Source organism: Phocoena phocoena, chromosome 7 (assembly GCF_963924675.1).
Source record: "Phocoena phocoena chromosome 7, mPhoPho1.1, whole genome shotgun sequence".
Classification (NCBI taxonomy): domain Eukaryota; kingdom Metazoa; phylum Chordata; class Mammalia; order Artiodactyla; family Phocoenidae; genus Phocoena; species Phocoena phocoena.
Window position 1 is genome coordinate 6,245,430 of NC_089225.1, and position 15,224 is coordinate 6,260,653.

Here is a 15,224-nt window from a genome sequence, read left to right on the forward strand (position 1 = left end):
TGGCATTATTTCGTTCCTTTTTATGGTTGAGGAGTATACCATTGTATATATGTACCACATCTTCTTTATCCATTCATCTGTCGATGGACATTTAGGCTGTTTCCATGTTTTGGCTATTGTGAATAGTGCTTCTATGAACATAGGGGTGAATGTATCTTTTTGAATTATAGTTTTGTCTGGGTATATTCCCAGGAGTGGGATTGCTGGCTCATATGGTAATTCTAGTTTTAGTCTTCTGAGGAACCTCCATACTGTTCTCCATAGTGGCTGTATAGACTTACATTCCCACCAATAGTGTAGGAGGGTTCCCTTTTCTCCACACCCTTTCCAACACTTGGTGTCCGTAGACTTTTTAATGATGGCCATTCTGACTGGTGTGAGGTGGTACCTCAGTGCAGTTTTGATTTGCATTTCTCTAATAATTAGTGATGTTGAGCATCTTTTCATGTGCTTACTGGCCATCTGTATGTCTTCTTTGGAGAAATTTCTATTAAGGTCTTCTACCCATTTTTCAATTGGGTTGTTTGTTTTTTTGTTGTTGAGTTGTATGAGCTGTTCGTATATTTTGAAGATTAAGCCTTTATCTGTCGTATCCTTTGCAACTATTTTCTCCCATTCCATAAGCTGTCTTTTAGTTTAGTTTTTTTTTTTAATGGTTTCCTTTGCTGTGCAAAACTTGTAAGTTTGATTAGGTCCAATCTGTTTATTTTCATTTTTATTTCTATTGCCTTGGGAGACTGACCTAAGAAAACGTTGGTACAATTTATGTCAGAGAATGTTTTGCCTATGCTCTCTTCTAGCAGTTTTATGCTGTCATGTCTTATGTTTAAGCCTTTAAGCCATTTTGAGTTTATTTTTGTGCATGGTGTGTACCAACCACATTTGAATATCGGTTGGGACTGTACTGTTGTAGAATTTAATATACTGTATTATTCTATTAACAACACATTATAGCATTTCCCCATCACGAAAAAGTAGAAGTGTTATTGTTTTGGTAAACATTTCATGTTTGGCCATACTGTAGTTTAATCACAGCTGGTAATAGGCCTTTGTGCAGAGGCCTGGGGTTGGGCTTTGGAGAGCTGGAGGGATGCAGGGGCTGGGAGGCCTGCGCTAAAAGGACAGAAGGAAAGGTATACCAATAATCCGTCAGATATTTGCTTGTCTGCTCGTTCATTCCTGCCTCGATATTTGAGGGCTCTGCTGGGCACCAGCCTCCCCTCCCTGTTCTCCTGTCAATGCCCACTTCAGGTTGTTAACATCACCCCCTCAAAGAGCCTTTCACCACCCCCAGACCCCATCAAGCCCCTGAGACAGTGAACTTTCTAGGGAGGGGCTTCATTGCTTGCACCACTGGCAGAGCTGAGCCCAGACTGGTACTTAGTAGGTGCTCAGAAACGTCTGGAGACTGAAAGAGAGAGTGAACATGAAGAGCAACAAGAACAATATAATAATAGCCAACGTATTGTCAACTTTGTACTATTATAATGGGATGCATATCTTTGTGATGAAAGCTTTGCTAAAATTTTATATTTCCTATACTTGGGATTCTAGGGTTAAAGAATATGGGTATTTTGATGATTCTTAATATATACTGCCAGATTGCTTTCCAGAAATTCTGTATCTGTTATACTCTCAGAAGCAGTATGTGAGAGTATCTGTCTCTCTGGTTTTAAGTAACATAACTTAAAAAACGATTGGCTGATTTGATGAAAGTGAGGGCAGGAACGGTATCTCATTGATTTAATGGACAGTTTTTTCTTTCTTCTTCTTCTGGTAAGACTGAACTTTTAAAAAAAATTATTTATTTTTTTTGGCTGTGTTGGGTCTTCGTTGCTGCACACGGGCTTTCTCTAGTTGCGGCGAGCGGGCGCTACTCTTCGTTGCAGTGCGTGGGCTTCTCATTGCGGTGGCTTCTCTTGTTGCAGAGTATGGGCTCTAGGTGCCCGGGCTTCGGTAGCTGTGGCTCGCGGAGTCTAGAGCGCAGGCTCAGTAGCTGTGGCACGTGGGCTCAGTAGTTGTGGATCGTGGGCCCTAGAGCACAGGCTCAGTAGTTGTGGTACACAGGTTGAGTTGCTCCGTGGCATGTGGGATCTTCCCGGATCAGGGCTCGAACCCATGTCCCCTGTACTGGGAGGCAGATTCTTAACCACTGCGCCACCAGGGAAGCCCAAGACTGAACTTTTAATACCTATGTATTGATCATTTGAATTTCCAATTTTGTGAACTGTCCATTTGCCCATTTATTTGTAGAAATCTTAATGTTTTTCTTATGAATTGTGAGTTCTGTTTTATTTTCAAAGATATTTCTTTAGTTTCTTATTACACTTCAATTTTTCATGTCAACTTTCTTTTCAAAACGGAAATAATTTTTTTCCTGATGGTGAAAACAATGGACTATCTTGGTAAAAAGTAAGACACTAGAGAAAACCATAAAGAAGAAAGTAAAAATTGCCTACATTCCTACCCTTTGGCCTATACTAACATTTTTTGAGCATTTCCTTCCAAACTTTTATCCTGTGTGTTGACGGTATTTTTTGAGGTTTAAAAAAATTGAATTTTTGCGTACCCTCAAACAAGCGTTTTTTTAAGTCAATACTTCCTCCGATGGTTTTGTGCTTTAAAAAGTCTTTCCAATCTAGAGATCGGATAAAGAATTATCTTTTTTAAAGATAAGAGCTGTGCGTATTTTTTAGTTATGAAGACAACATAGCATATTACAGAATATTTAGGAAATTAAGGGGAAAAAAACAGCCATCATGCCTTGATTGTATCACATCTATTTCCTTGTGCATGGTTCTTTCGAGTCTTTTATCATGAGCACTTACTTTTATGTTGTTGCAAGGAGAGGGCACGCACGATTTCCTATCATCTCCTTTTCACTCATAATTATACTTAAGCATTATTTTCATGTTGCTACACAATCTCTGTAATTGTTTAAAACGATCCTCTAATGGTCTCTCTGGTCATTGTGCTGTCTAGCTAACCCTATCCTGCTGATAACCATTTAAGTTGCCTCCAATTTTTCTGTCAAGTGGTATTTTGAAACACCAAAGTCCAGTGAAGCAGAATCTCCCACTGTTCCCTGGAGGCTGACTGTAATATGATTTGACTTCTGCTCATTTCCTCCTTTCCTCAGAGGAGGACTGGAAGAAATCGCTCTTAGAGAATGGTTAGAAGAATGCCAAACATAAAATTAGGAGGAGAGGGACCATGAGGTGAAAGCTTGATGAGCTTTTAGGAGAAAGCTGCCTTAGAAACTGCACTGTTTAGGTTTTGTTCTTGTAACTCAGGAATCGGGCATGAGTTTATTATCATAATAATTTTGACAAAATGCCTTCCCCTTATGCAGTGCTTGGTGCTTTTCCTGGTATGCAGTTCTGTGTATCAGCTGAGGGCCTTAGTGCTGGAGGGCCTGGGTCTGAATCTCTGCTTATCTCTTTGACCTTCAGCAGCTGCAGAGCCTCAGTCTGTCTTTCTGCAGAAAGGAATAATAATAGGCCCGGAGGACAGAGGTCCTGAGCACTCTTGGGGAAATACCAGAGCAGTAGCCAGAGAGGTTGCAGAGGAGCCTTCCCGGGGAGCACAAGCCAAACCTTTTTTTCCTGGGCCTCGGTTTCTCCATGAGTATGGCAGGCTTGGTGTATGGTCTGCAAGAGCCTTTCCTGCCCCTCCCAGAAGCCTCCAGGGGGCCCCTGCCCTGGCTCCTGCCTGGGTGCTGGACATGTCCAGTCCTCTTCAACAGGGCCTCCAGGACTCCTCTCAGCATTCAACTCAGCCCACAGTTCCTGGGACGCACCCTGACTTCCAGGACGGCAAAGTGCTGTGGCATCCTTCCAACCCCTGACATGATTTTGGGGAGGGGTGTGGGTGGGATCAGTAAACCCAATGCATATTTATTAATTTTGAACAAGTGTCATCGGTCTGTTGGCAAAGTTGTCATCGGTAGGTTAGCAATAACCTTATCTTCTCTTTGAATAATGACAATTACTCATTTTTCTTCCAGCAGGGCATAGGAGACCACTCAGTGTATAGTGGTTGGAGCGCCTGGGATGTGGAGTCAGAGGCCTGACTCCAGGCCTCTCTGTGCCTCGTTTGCAAAATGGGAGAAACACTAGCACCTACTTCATCGGGCTGTCCTGGACACGGACCGAGATAATGCCTGTCGATGAGGCACTTAGCAGAGTTCCAGGCACACAGGAAGGCTCAGTACTGTTAGGCTGCTGTTATTATAATAATTATCCGCAAATTAGAAAACCGAGCGCCTGTTTGGCAAGGGACTAGGCAAGGGGAGCAGTTCACAGGTGGCGCCCTGAGAGCCCAGGTCGAGAAGGGTGAACCTAGAGGCCAGGAGGAGGCCGAGCGTCGAGTAGGGGGGCCAGAGGTGAGCCCCGGGAAAGAGAGGCGTATCCGGTTGGGCTGCGCGCTCCAGCCCGGGCTCCCCGATCGCCACACACTTTATCTTTGATTTTTGAAAGCACCCTTCTCCTCCATCTGGCCTCCTTTCCGGGGCTGCGGCGGCGCCGGACCTAGGCCTGTCGTATTCGTCCCAGCCCCGGGGCGGTGTCATCGGAGGGTCCCGGGAGTCCCGCTCGCCACCTCAGCCGCGGCGAAGGTGGGCGCCGCTCCCTCCTCGCTGGCCGAGCGGTTCCGGCGCCCGGGTGGCCCTTTAAAAGGCCGTGTCTTGTCCGGAGGGGGCGGGCGGGGGGCGCTGACCGCCGCCTGAGGCCCGGCCCCTCCTCCCTCCCCCTCCCTCCCCCTCCCTCCGCCAGTCCGTCCCTCCCACGGTCCCTGTGTCGCTCGCTAGCTCGCTTGCCGGGCGCACGCTCCGCCTCCGCCAGTCGGCTCGGCGGTCTAGTGCGCGGCGTGGAGCGGGAGCCCGGGCCGGACGCGCGGCCGGGGGCCGGGGCTGGGGGCTGGGTAGATCGGCGCCAGCCACCGGGCAAGCCTGAGCCGCAATGGCTGAGATGGGCAGCAAGGGGGTGACGGCCGGGAAGATCGCCAGCAACGTGCAGAAGAAGCTCACTCGCGCGCAGGAGAAGGTGAGCGAGCCCGAGACCCTGCAGCCGCGCCGTCCGGACACCTGTCCCCCACCCCCGCGCCGGGGGCTGGTCCTGACCCCGGGCCGGGCGCTGTCACCTCCAGACGAGCGCTGCCGAGGGCTTTCGGGGGTCCACAGGCTGCGCCCCCCGGCGCTCTGGGTGCCCTTTGCCGTCCGCGTCCTCCGTCTCCTCTCACCCCCGGCGGGGTGCAGGAGAGGGCGTAGCTGTCCCTTCACCGCCCCCCCCCCCCCCACCGCCGCCGCTTTGTATCTTCGCGGCACCTCTGCAGAGGAGCGGCGGTCCCCGCTCTTCTCCGGGCGCGAGGTCCAGGCTCACCCCGCCCTGGAGGCCGAGGCCCAGAGGCTGGGAGGCGAGGTGGCGCCCCTAGCCCTCCGGGACCACTTGAGCCCTGCGGGCGGGGCCGGCGCTGGGGCGAGGGGGGTCTGCCCCTTGTCCCCAGGGTCGCTTAGTTCCGGGAATCCCGAGGCTGCCCCTCCGCTCGCGGGTGCTTGCGCGCCGACTCCAGGCCTCTGAGCGCTTCCTGCGCTCGCCGTTCCCTCCTCTCCACCCGCCGCTCCACCTTCTGTCCCCGTGGGCCGAGGGAGGGGTCAGGTTTCCCTTCCCGAGAGGTGCCTGCGGCCTGGAAGCTCCGGCCCGGCTCCCGGGGAGCAGAGAGCTGCGCACCCCTCGAGAGGTGCCCTCGCCGGAGCAGGGGCTTCGTGTTTCCGGCCGCGGGGAGAGAGGGTGGCGGCTCTGGCTTTGGGAGCCCACGGCCGGGGTGGGGAGCCGGCCCGGAGGAGGGGCGGCAAGCCGCCGGGGGGTGTGGAAGGCCCCGCAGGAAACCCGACCCCTCGGCGCGGAGAGCCACTGTTTGCAGCCGGGGCTTCCCGTGGCCCTCGGACTGTGCAGGAAACGCGGGATTGGGCTGCAGGGGTCCGCGCCCGCCCGGCTTGCCATCCCTAGCCGCCTCTGGTTTATTGAATTGGATCACGCCAGCTGCTGACGCCACTTCCCCTGCCGACTCCAACTCTGAAATCTGAGATTACAGAATCAGTGCTGCTGCCAGGGTGGCCCCCCAGTGCTCCCCTGGCCGGGTCTGTCCCCTCTGCCGCCCGATCCCGGAGACCGGCTGGCCTTCCCCCGCCAGGCTTGTGGCTGTTTATAAACAATGACTTTTGCAGCCGAGACCTGCGGGCTCCCTAAGGATGCAGCCACGTGACAGTGGGGGTGGGGGTCGGGGTGAGAGCGGCGGCGGCCTCTGGAGCTTCCCCCGCGCTTCCCTCCGAGTCCTGCAGCTCATCTTTGCGGTCCCGGGCTAAGGAGGTGGGTGGGTGGCGTAGAGGGAAGGGCCCTCAGCCAGACTCCAGATCTGGCCTGTCCCAGCTGTCCTCCTCCCCTCCCCAGGGCGGGACGAGGGATTAGAGTACCACAGATAGCTGGCTGGGGGCTGGGAAGGCTTCAGTCGCCCAGGTTGGGGGGAGGGGAGGGGCAGATGCCTCTGCCCTTGCTCCCCTCCCACGGCTGGGTAATCCATTTAGGTGCCTGGAGCAGGCAGCTCTGGGTCTAAGCCTGCTTCCTGCCCCCGAGGGGCTGAGGAAGATGAATGGGAAGCCTAGGGAAGGCAGAGGCAGTTTCCCTGCCCCCAATCCAGTGACGCCTTAGTCTTCCCCGGCTCCCCTTTGCTTTTGCTGTGTCCCCGTTGCCCTACTTGCCTTGTTTCTGCAGCAGCATCTTTCAGTAATTTCAGGGGCAGTAGGCATGGGCTGTATCCCCTCCGTGTACATGGCGAGAGGTCATCATTGACCCCACTGAACTGCCCCCCCTCCCTCCTTAGCCTCTGTTCTGTGGCTGTGGGCAGTTGGTGGACAGCTGGTCAGCTGTGGATGCTGGCCTTGGCCAAGGGCTGGCCCTGCCCGAGCCTGGGCCTCATGGGACTGGAGTTGCTTAGCGCTCTTGCTGTTCTCTGCCCCGTGGGCTCTGGTTGGGAGATCTTCCCCAGCGGAAGCCAGAGCAGTGCCACGGGCATCCTGGCCGAGTCTGGGAAAGTAGCCTCCCCTGTTAGCCCAGCTGCAGCCCCCTCCCAGGAAGCCCGATGACTTGACCCACACCAGTCTCTCTCCTCTGCCCTCTGGAGGCTCAGAGTCTGCGTTGCCGCCTCGGTGCCGCTGACCTGGCTATCTCCTCGGCATCTTCAGGTGGCCCTCAGGACCATGTGTAACATGGCAGTCGTCTCATAGGCACCCAGCCCCACCTCGCCTTGGTCAAATCTATGAGTAAAGGGGCAATTCCAGTGGTCCTGTTGCCACGGCAGGGTATTTCCTGAGCAGAGACAAGCAGGCGCTTGGGTGGAGGGCCTAGGTTGTATCTGCATAGGAAGAAGGGCCCCCCCATCTCTCCTCTTCTTTTCTGCACCCTCGATTTCCCCCCGTGTCTTCTCTGTCCAGTTGTCCACCAGGATTCAGAGGGGGACGGTGAGGCGTGGGACAGCTTGCCCGCTGGTGCCCGTGGAGCCAGCTCTCCTGTCCCCCAGCTCAGTGACTCCCCGCTGGGCCCTGGCATTGCCCATTGACCCGGCAGCATCCACCACCGGTCTGGGTGCTCCCTGGGGCTTGGGCAGATCCGTGTGGGCACCCAGCATTCACCTGGCCCCAGCAGGTGCAGAGTGACTGTTACGAAAAAACAAGGGCGTTTGGGGGCTTGGCTTGGGAGCCCTGACGCAGGCTCTGGGTGAGCTGATTTGTCCCACGTGTGCTCCCTGGCCTTCCCTCGTTCAGCGAATCCCGCCTGCGCCTGGACCTGTGCTGTGTGCCTGAGCCTGGGCTGAGCCCGGGGTGCTGCGGGGAGCAGGGTGTATGTGGCTCTGGCCGGCGTGGAGCTTACTGTCGTAAGGTCTTGAGGCCTCTGGAGGAGGAGGGTGTGAGAGGGTGTGAGACCACAGCGGAGGGCTCCCCGGGGTCTGCCAGCCAAGCATGGCACTGTCACCGCTCACCTCCCAGCCCCCAGATGCCCCCAGGGTGCTCGGGTGCAGAACATGTGCCTGGATTTCGGACCCAGGTACCATGAGGTCATCTTCCCGTCGCGTTTGGCTTGTCGGATCCTCTATAAATGACTCTGTCCATTTTTGGGCCTCAGTAGGTGGCTGAGCAGAGCCAAGTTGGGGTGGAGCCTGGGTCAGATGACAGAGAAGATTAGGGCTTGGTGGGCTGGGTCCCAGGGGTGATGGGACGGTTGGGGAGAAGGGACAGGTGAGGTGGGGGTATGCTTTGGCCTGCTTGGCCCGAGGTCCACTGCCCAGTAGTCCTCACGGGGCATGCATGAGAGAGGCCGGCCTGTGCTGGTGGAGCCGGGCCCACGGAGGGCGCAGGGGAGGAGGCTCTGCCCACTGTCTGCCCCCCGCCGCCGTCACCCCGCCACTGGCCCGGCGCTGCTGGGAGTGGGGAGGCCTGGCCCCGAGGGGCAGGGCCTGGGGCTGTCCGTGCACGCAATAGCGCTGGCGTGTCACAGCAGATGCTCCCTAGAGGGAAGGTGCAGTGGCAGTTATCTATAGGACCCTGACACATGGCCATGATGGGGCCACGCTCATCTGGGTGGTCAAGGCCTCCCGTGCCGTAGCCACGGAGGCCTCCTCAGTAGGAGCCAGGCCTTTGCCACCGGCTCTTATGCTCACGGTGGCCTTGAGAGTAGCCACGCCACACAGAAGGCAGGGGGCAGGGAGCCCGCCGGGTCTGCTGGACGGCCTCTGAGGCCCTGGGCCCTGGTCAGCAGTGGCTCTCCTCGGCCCCGACTTTCCACTGTCCTCCCCATCGGGGTGTCTGTCTCGCCCCTGAGTGTCCTCTCTCTCGTCCCCTCCCATGTTGGCTTTGCCTCTGTCACTCTGTACCTCCCTGCGCTCTGTCTCTTTCCTCTGATCTTACACAAGTGTTTCTGCACCTCTCCAGGCTCGGATCAGCTTCTCCCTAAACCCGAGTTATTTATGTAGATGGTTCATCTTGCCGGCACTGGAGAGAAGGCTCCTGCGCTAGGCGTCATCTCTGGGTGGGGTGTTTCCGGGGGCTCAGTGGACGTTTGGCTGAGGCCTGTGGGTGTGGGGAGGTTGCAAGCGTGACCTCCAGACTTCCCGGGCCCCGGCGGGCCGGGGTGGGCTGGGCCTCACCCCACTCCATCGAGTCTGCTGGCTTGTGGCAGGGCCCAAAGCAGGCTGTTTTGCCCAGATCGGCTCACTGGGCTATCTGGGGCCTGGGGAAGGTGTTCCCCGGGGGCGGGGGGGGGAACAACTGTGGGTCAGGGTGCCTGTGGAGTGGGGGAGTGAGCCGCTGGTCACCCAGGGAAGGGGTGGGGTGTGTCGGGAGCGGAGAGGGGTACCTGGGCCGTCGATCTGGGTTGGATGTGATCAAGTCTTGAATGCTGGTGGGATCTGTGGATCCTGTGGACTCAGAGAGGCTGAGGCCTCAACTCTTCACCCTCCTTCTTCCGCAGATGACCTCGCCGTGTCCCCTCCTCACCTTCGCTCTCTGGCATTGCCCAGGCCCTTGCGCCTGGATGAGGCGATCTCTGCCCAGCTCGCCCCTCACCAAGTTGTGCTTCTGTCCCCCCCCTTTCTGCCTTAGCCCGGCCTTGCCTGGGCTTTTGCCATGGGGTTCTAGAATCCCTGGGTCCTACCCAGGGGCGTGTCAGAGACAGACCCCGGGCATGGGCTCGGCAGGCAGCAGGTGGGGATCCTGGGTTCCCCCGACCAGCTGGGACCTTGAGCAGATGGCAGGACCCTCCTGAGCCCAGTTGCTTCATTTGTGAAGTGGGGGTAATGCTGGTTCCCCTTAAACGCCCGTTGTGGAGAGTAGGGCCTCGGACAGTTGCCCGTCACACAGCAAGTGCTCAGTGAGCAGGGCCGCACGATGACCCAGAGACCTCCCTCCCTGCCAGGCCCTTGTCCCAGCCCTTCTCCCTGGAGTGTCCGTTACAGGCCTCTGCAGACAGCTAATCCCTGCTGAGCCCTTGAAGGATCGGGGTTTGTAATGTTGTCCCAGCCCAGGGTGATGTGTGTGTGTGTGTGTGTGTGTGTGTGTGTGTCCCCGTGTCTGTGTGTGTGTGTGCAGGGGAGCGGCGTGTGGTGGGGGAGGGAATCGCACAGTTCCGGGGTTGGGGCGGGAACTGGACTCATTTGCACGTAAACCCGGTGGCCCTGGGTAAGTGTTCCCCCCTCTCTGGGCTTCACTCTGGCCATCTGTAAAGTGATCACGGGGTTTGCTTCTTCATTTACTGGAAAAACCCACTGTGTGCTGGGCACCATCTTGGTTCTGTAGGGCTGAGCAAAACCAAGCCCCTGCCTGCCTGGAACTGACGTCTCGTTGGGGGAGACACTCAAGAAACGAAAAGTCTGGTGGCAGGTAGATACAAGAGCAGGGCACGTTTTCCTCAGTGGAATGTGATGGCTCAGACCAGCCTTTCCTGAGCATTCCAGGGCAGGGTGCTCACATGGTGAAAGGGATTGGTTTGGGGAGAGGCTGAGCAGAAGCTTCTGGCTCCAGGTGAGAGGGCATCTGGGGGATGATGCCTTCCTGTTTGATGTCACCCTGCTATGTGGTTTTCTAAAGCTCCTTTTTTTTTTTTGCGTGGCATGCGGGATCTTAGCTCCCTGACCAGGGATCGAACCTGTGCCCCCTGCATTGGAAGCATGGAGTCTTAACCACTGGACCACCAGGGAAGTCACTAAAGCTCCTTTTTTGGCAAGTCTCCTTTTGGGATTAAAAATGCAAAGAAAAGGACACCAGAGCTGAAGGCACTGACAGTGCAGACCAGGGCTTCTTTGTGGGCGGGGGCTCTCACCCAGGATGTAATAGGAGGTGGGAGGGGCCAGTAAAAGAGGAGGAGGGAGACACCAAAGATGACCCATCCCAGGGAGGACCACTTAAAAGATTTTCACATGAAGCAGCAACTCAGGGTGGTGGCAGCCACACTCTAGGGAGCTGGGTTTGAATCCCTTCCCACACGTTACTACCTTTGGGCAGGTCACATTGACCTCCCTGAGCCTCAGTTTCCTCAGCGGAAGTCAGGGGTGAGAGCCACAGAGAATGCTGTGTGGATTAAATGGACACAAGTGAAGGGCAGGGCTGGTGGTTCTTGTGCCGGGGATGGGGCATGCCTCGTGGGACCTGGCTGGCATCTGGGGCTCCTGGGGCCTCCCCAAAGAGGCTGCCACTTCCCAAAGAGGCCACATGGTTCTGGACCGGGCAGCGAAGCTGGCTTAGTGCTAAGGGCTGGCAGGGGTCAGGGCTGGGGAATTGAGAAGAGAAAGGCAGGCTCTTCCTGTCCCAAGGGAAGCCTTTGTCAAATATTAACTTAAGAATAATCTGGTTTGGGGGCTTCCCTGGTGGCGCAATGGTTGAGGGTCCGCCTGCCGATGCAGGGGACGCGGGTTCGTGTCCCGGTCCGGGAAGATCCCACATGCCGCGGAGCGGCTAGGCCCGTGAGCCATGGCCGCTGGGCCTGCGCGTCCGGAGCCTGTGCTCTGCAATGGGAGAGGCCACAACAGTGAGAGGCCCGTGTACCACAAACAAAACAAAACAAAACAAAACAAAATCAAACCTGGTTTGTTGCACACCTGCTGAGCACCAGGTGCTTGGTGAAAATTCTCATCCACACTGCAAGCAGGGAGGTCATTATGATACCCATTCAGCAGATGAAGAAACTGAGGCTCAGAGCAGTGGTGTGACTTGCCCATGGGCTGTCCTGGTCCACTGTCTGGGGTGCTACCTCTTCCTTGGTGAGTAGGCCCTCAGGCCAGGGGGAAGGCCCAGATCACGCAAATAAGATGCGGAGGGAAGGCCTGTCTGGGGCGGCGGGGTGTCATTTGACAGATTTTCGTCCCAAGATGTTCCCCACCATTAAATTAGATCTGGGGCTGCTTGTCTGCCCCTGGGTCCCCACGTGGGGTCTAAGCTTATACTTTGGGATGTGGCCCTTCTGTTTTGGGGGTGTTTGGTGGGCCCTGGGGTGAGGGGACAGCCTGGGATTTCCTGAGGCAAGTCTAGGGACAGGAGTTCATACCTGCAAGTGAGGACAAATGAGGTGATGTGTGTGTGTTTTCCCAAATATGAAAGCTGCATCCGCTTTACTCAATATAAAGGAACACCCTTTATCCTGAGATTGTATCTACTTTTGTTCATATTGTTGCAACAGTGTTTCTTTTATGAAATGATGGTAATTCTGGTGGTTTCTTAATGTTTTGGGGGAGGAAATAGTCATAATGCTGACCGCACCCCCCCTTCCTGCAAAACACACACACACACACACGCACGCACATACACACACACATACACACTGGCTGAAAAAAACACACACACGCGTGCACACACACACACACGCACACACACACAGGGAAGATTTTCCTGGTGTGGAATCTAAAAGTCTGGGGCCTAGTGCCCTGGGGCAGTTTGCTGCCCACCCTGTGGACTGGCCGCCTGGAGCTGGGGTGTTGTTGGCTGCTCTCCTGGGTCCAGGCTTGAAGCAGGCCCGTGGTGGCCTGGGGCAAGCCCCCTAGAATATCTGCTCCACAAGGGTGGGTCCTGCCTGCTGCAGTAGCTGTGGTGCTCCCAGCTCTGCACACAGTAGGTGCTCAGTGCTTCCTTGTTGACGGGATGCTTGGATTCTTCAGGCAGGTAGAGGCAGGCTGACGGCTGGCAGAGGTCCGGGAGGCCCTGGGTTCAGGGTGTAGGGTGGGAGGGGGAAGGGCAGTGTGGCTGCTGGATTTCAGACCCCCAGAGAGCACAGGAGGCATCAGAGCCCAGGTCTTGGGGTCAGGTGCAGGGGGCGCATCCGGCCCTGGCACAGGCCATTCCGAGGGACCCCTGGGCAACGCTGCTTAGAACCTTCTCCAGCTGTAAAATGTCTCAGGGCTCTGATGGTGCTACCCTGAGCCTGGGGCTGCAGTGCTTGGGCCCAGACACTCGAGTTCTCAGGAGTGGGCTGGGGCCCTGCTGGAGAGCCCTCCTTGGCTTCGGGCCAAATGCCAAAGAAGGGTTGGCCTGGGCCGTCTGCAGGGGTCCTCTTTTGACCTGAGAAAGCTTTGAGGTGACCGGGGTGCCGGGGATCCCTGACCTGGGGGTCTGTGTGATTTGCTAGACCTGAGACTCATTGCTGCCCTCAGACCCACTTGGGCTTGCTCTCGGCTGGGCCTCTTCCCTCTGCCTCCTGGACCTCACCTTCAGCCCCAGTCCCTGACCCCAGGTCCCAGTGCCACGGCAGATGGGGTGGGATTGGGGCCACAGCGCTGGTGGAGGGTGGGCATCGGCCTTGGGTGCTGAGACCTGTCCATGGTGCCCCTGGGAGTAGACATTTGTGCCCTGTCCCCCCCATGCTGTGCCTGGGGTGACCGGCTGGGTCTCTGCTGCTGTCCCTGCTCTGTGGACAGGGGGCGAGCTTGCAGACATCTCTGCCTCTGCAGTGCGAGGGCCGCAGTAAGGCGGGGGCTGAGCCCCAGGGGCTGGGAGTGAGTGGGCGGCAGCCAGCAGCAGCCACCGCAGTGCTGGGGGGAGGGACTTGTCACTGTTGTCACTGCCAGTGGAGCTGGGGCTCTCAGGCCCTCAGAGGCCCTGCAAGCCCCCCCCCCCCATCCTGGAGCCCCCAGGGCACCTTTGTAGGGACGTCAGAGCTGGCTCCTCGCTTTAGATGCCTGGACTTCTGGCGCTGAATTAGCTCTTCTTCCCCTTGTCATTCTCTCCTTCGTGGCCTGCCCATCGTGGGCCAGAGGGCTGAGGTCTGAGGGCTGAAGGCACTGGGAGGAGAAGAGCTGGCCCCTGCCCTCCAGGAGCTCCCAGCCCCACACCCAGTGCCCATCACAGCACTCGGGGGAGGTGAGGGGAAGGACACTGGGGTCCTGAGGAGCCTCCCATCAGGCCTGAGCAGTCAGGGAAGACTGCTTGGAGGAAGTGGCATCTCCTCTTGAGGGAGTGACCTGGGTTAGGTTAGAATCCAGCTGTGCCCAGGAAGGTACGGGGGGGTCTGGGGCAGGGCTGCCATCCTGGAGTCCACTCCTTCAGGGCTGGGGTCACAGCCTTCCTGGAAAGGCTGCTGTACGTCCTGTACCTCCTCCCAGTATGTGCAAGCCTGCTTCTCTCTGTTTTGAGGCCACAAGGTGACACTGCGGAGGGGATGACACTGCTAAGCCTGTCGAGCTGGACAGCTGGGAGGGGTCAGTGGGCCAGCTCACCCCTGTTCAAGGCACCCCAGTGTGCTCTGCCCTTTGAGGCCAGACCAGATGGCCAAGTGGGGGATCCCCTAGGTCTTGGATCAGAGCCGGGGAGGGTCCTCAGAGGACGAGGGGTCATGCCAGCTGGTGGGAACGCTGGCTCGGAGTGCAGACTGCAGGGCGAGGAGTGCACGGCAGTAAGGTAACATTGTGTGCATGAGTCTCAGGGCCAGTGGCTGGCTGGTGAGGGGTCCAGGGCTCCACCCAGGCCTGTGCTTGAGGAGCTCTGCAGGGGCCGTGGGGCCGGAAGGCGGCTGGGGTGACGGGAGCGCCTTGCCAGCCCTTTTTCCGACAGCTGCTGCTACTTTCTTTGGACCTTTTGGTCACCTCGGCCTCTCCCCAGGACTGCGACCAACATGCTGGAGCCCTGGCGAGCCGGGTCCCGTCGCTGGGCACTGAGGACAGACCTGGCCCAGGGAAAGCTGGCCCGAGGGGTCTCTCTGCTGCTCCCACCCCAGCCCCATGTGGCCGCCCCTACTTCTCTGCTCCGAGACGGCATCACCTCTCTCAAGTCGTGTCCTCCAGCCTGTCAGTAACTATCTCGGGGCCAGATGTGGGTGATGGAGTGGATGAGGGTGCTGAACTGGGCCCCGGATCCCTGGCAGGTGGGCAAGAGTCAAAGAGAGATTGAACAAGGGAAGGGGAGGAAGGAGGTTGGGGTGAGTGCGGGAGAAAGACAGACCTGGACAGAGAGAAGGGAGCATGACCCCAGTGACCACCCACCTGCTCTGGGGTCCTGGGCAAGTCACGCCCTCTCTGAACCCCTATTTCCTCCTCTGTAAACGGGAATGGGAGTTCCTGCCCACGGGCTTGTGGAGAGGGCCCAGCAGGAAGGAACATGATCAGTGCCCAGTGCCTGGTGGTGGTGGAGGAAGTGATGCCGTCAGTGCCTGGTGGGGAGGACGCACAGGTTCTGTTCCAGGGAGCATCTTGGGGAA

General features: G+C 57.0%; 1 protein-coding gene across 2 annotated transcripts in view; it reads left to right on the plus strand.

Moving 5' to 3' along the window:
• The first annotated feature begins 4,846 nt into the window (after positions 1–4,846).
• Positions 4,847–15,224, plus strand: part of BIN1 (bridging integrator 1) — a 54,588-nt gene continuing 44,210 nt past the window's right edge. For both annotated transcript variants that reach the window (XM_065881118.1, XM_065881119.1), the window contains exon 1: positions 4,847–5,042. In XM_065881118.1, coding sequence (XP_065737190.1) covers positions 4,959–5,042 — 84 coding nt within the window. In that variant the 5' untranslated portion in view covers positions 4,847–4,958. The remainder of the gene's footprint in view (positions 5,043–15,224) is intronic.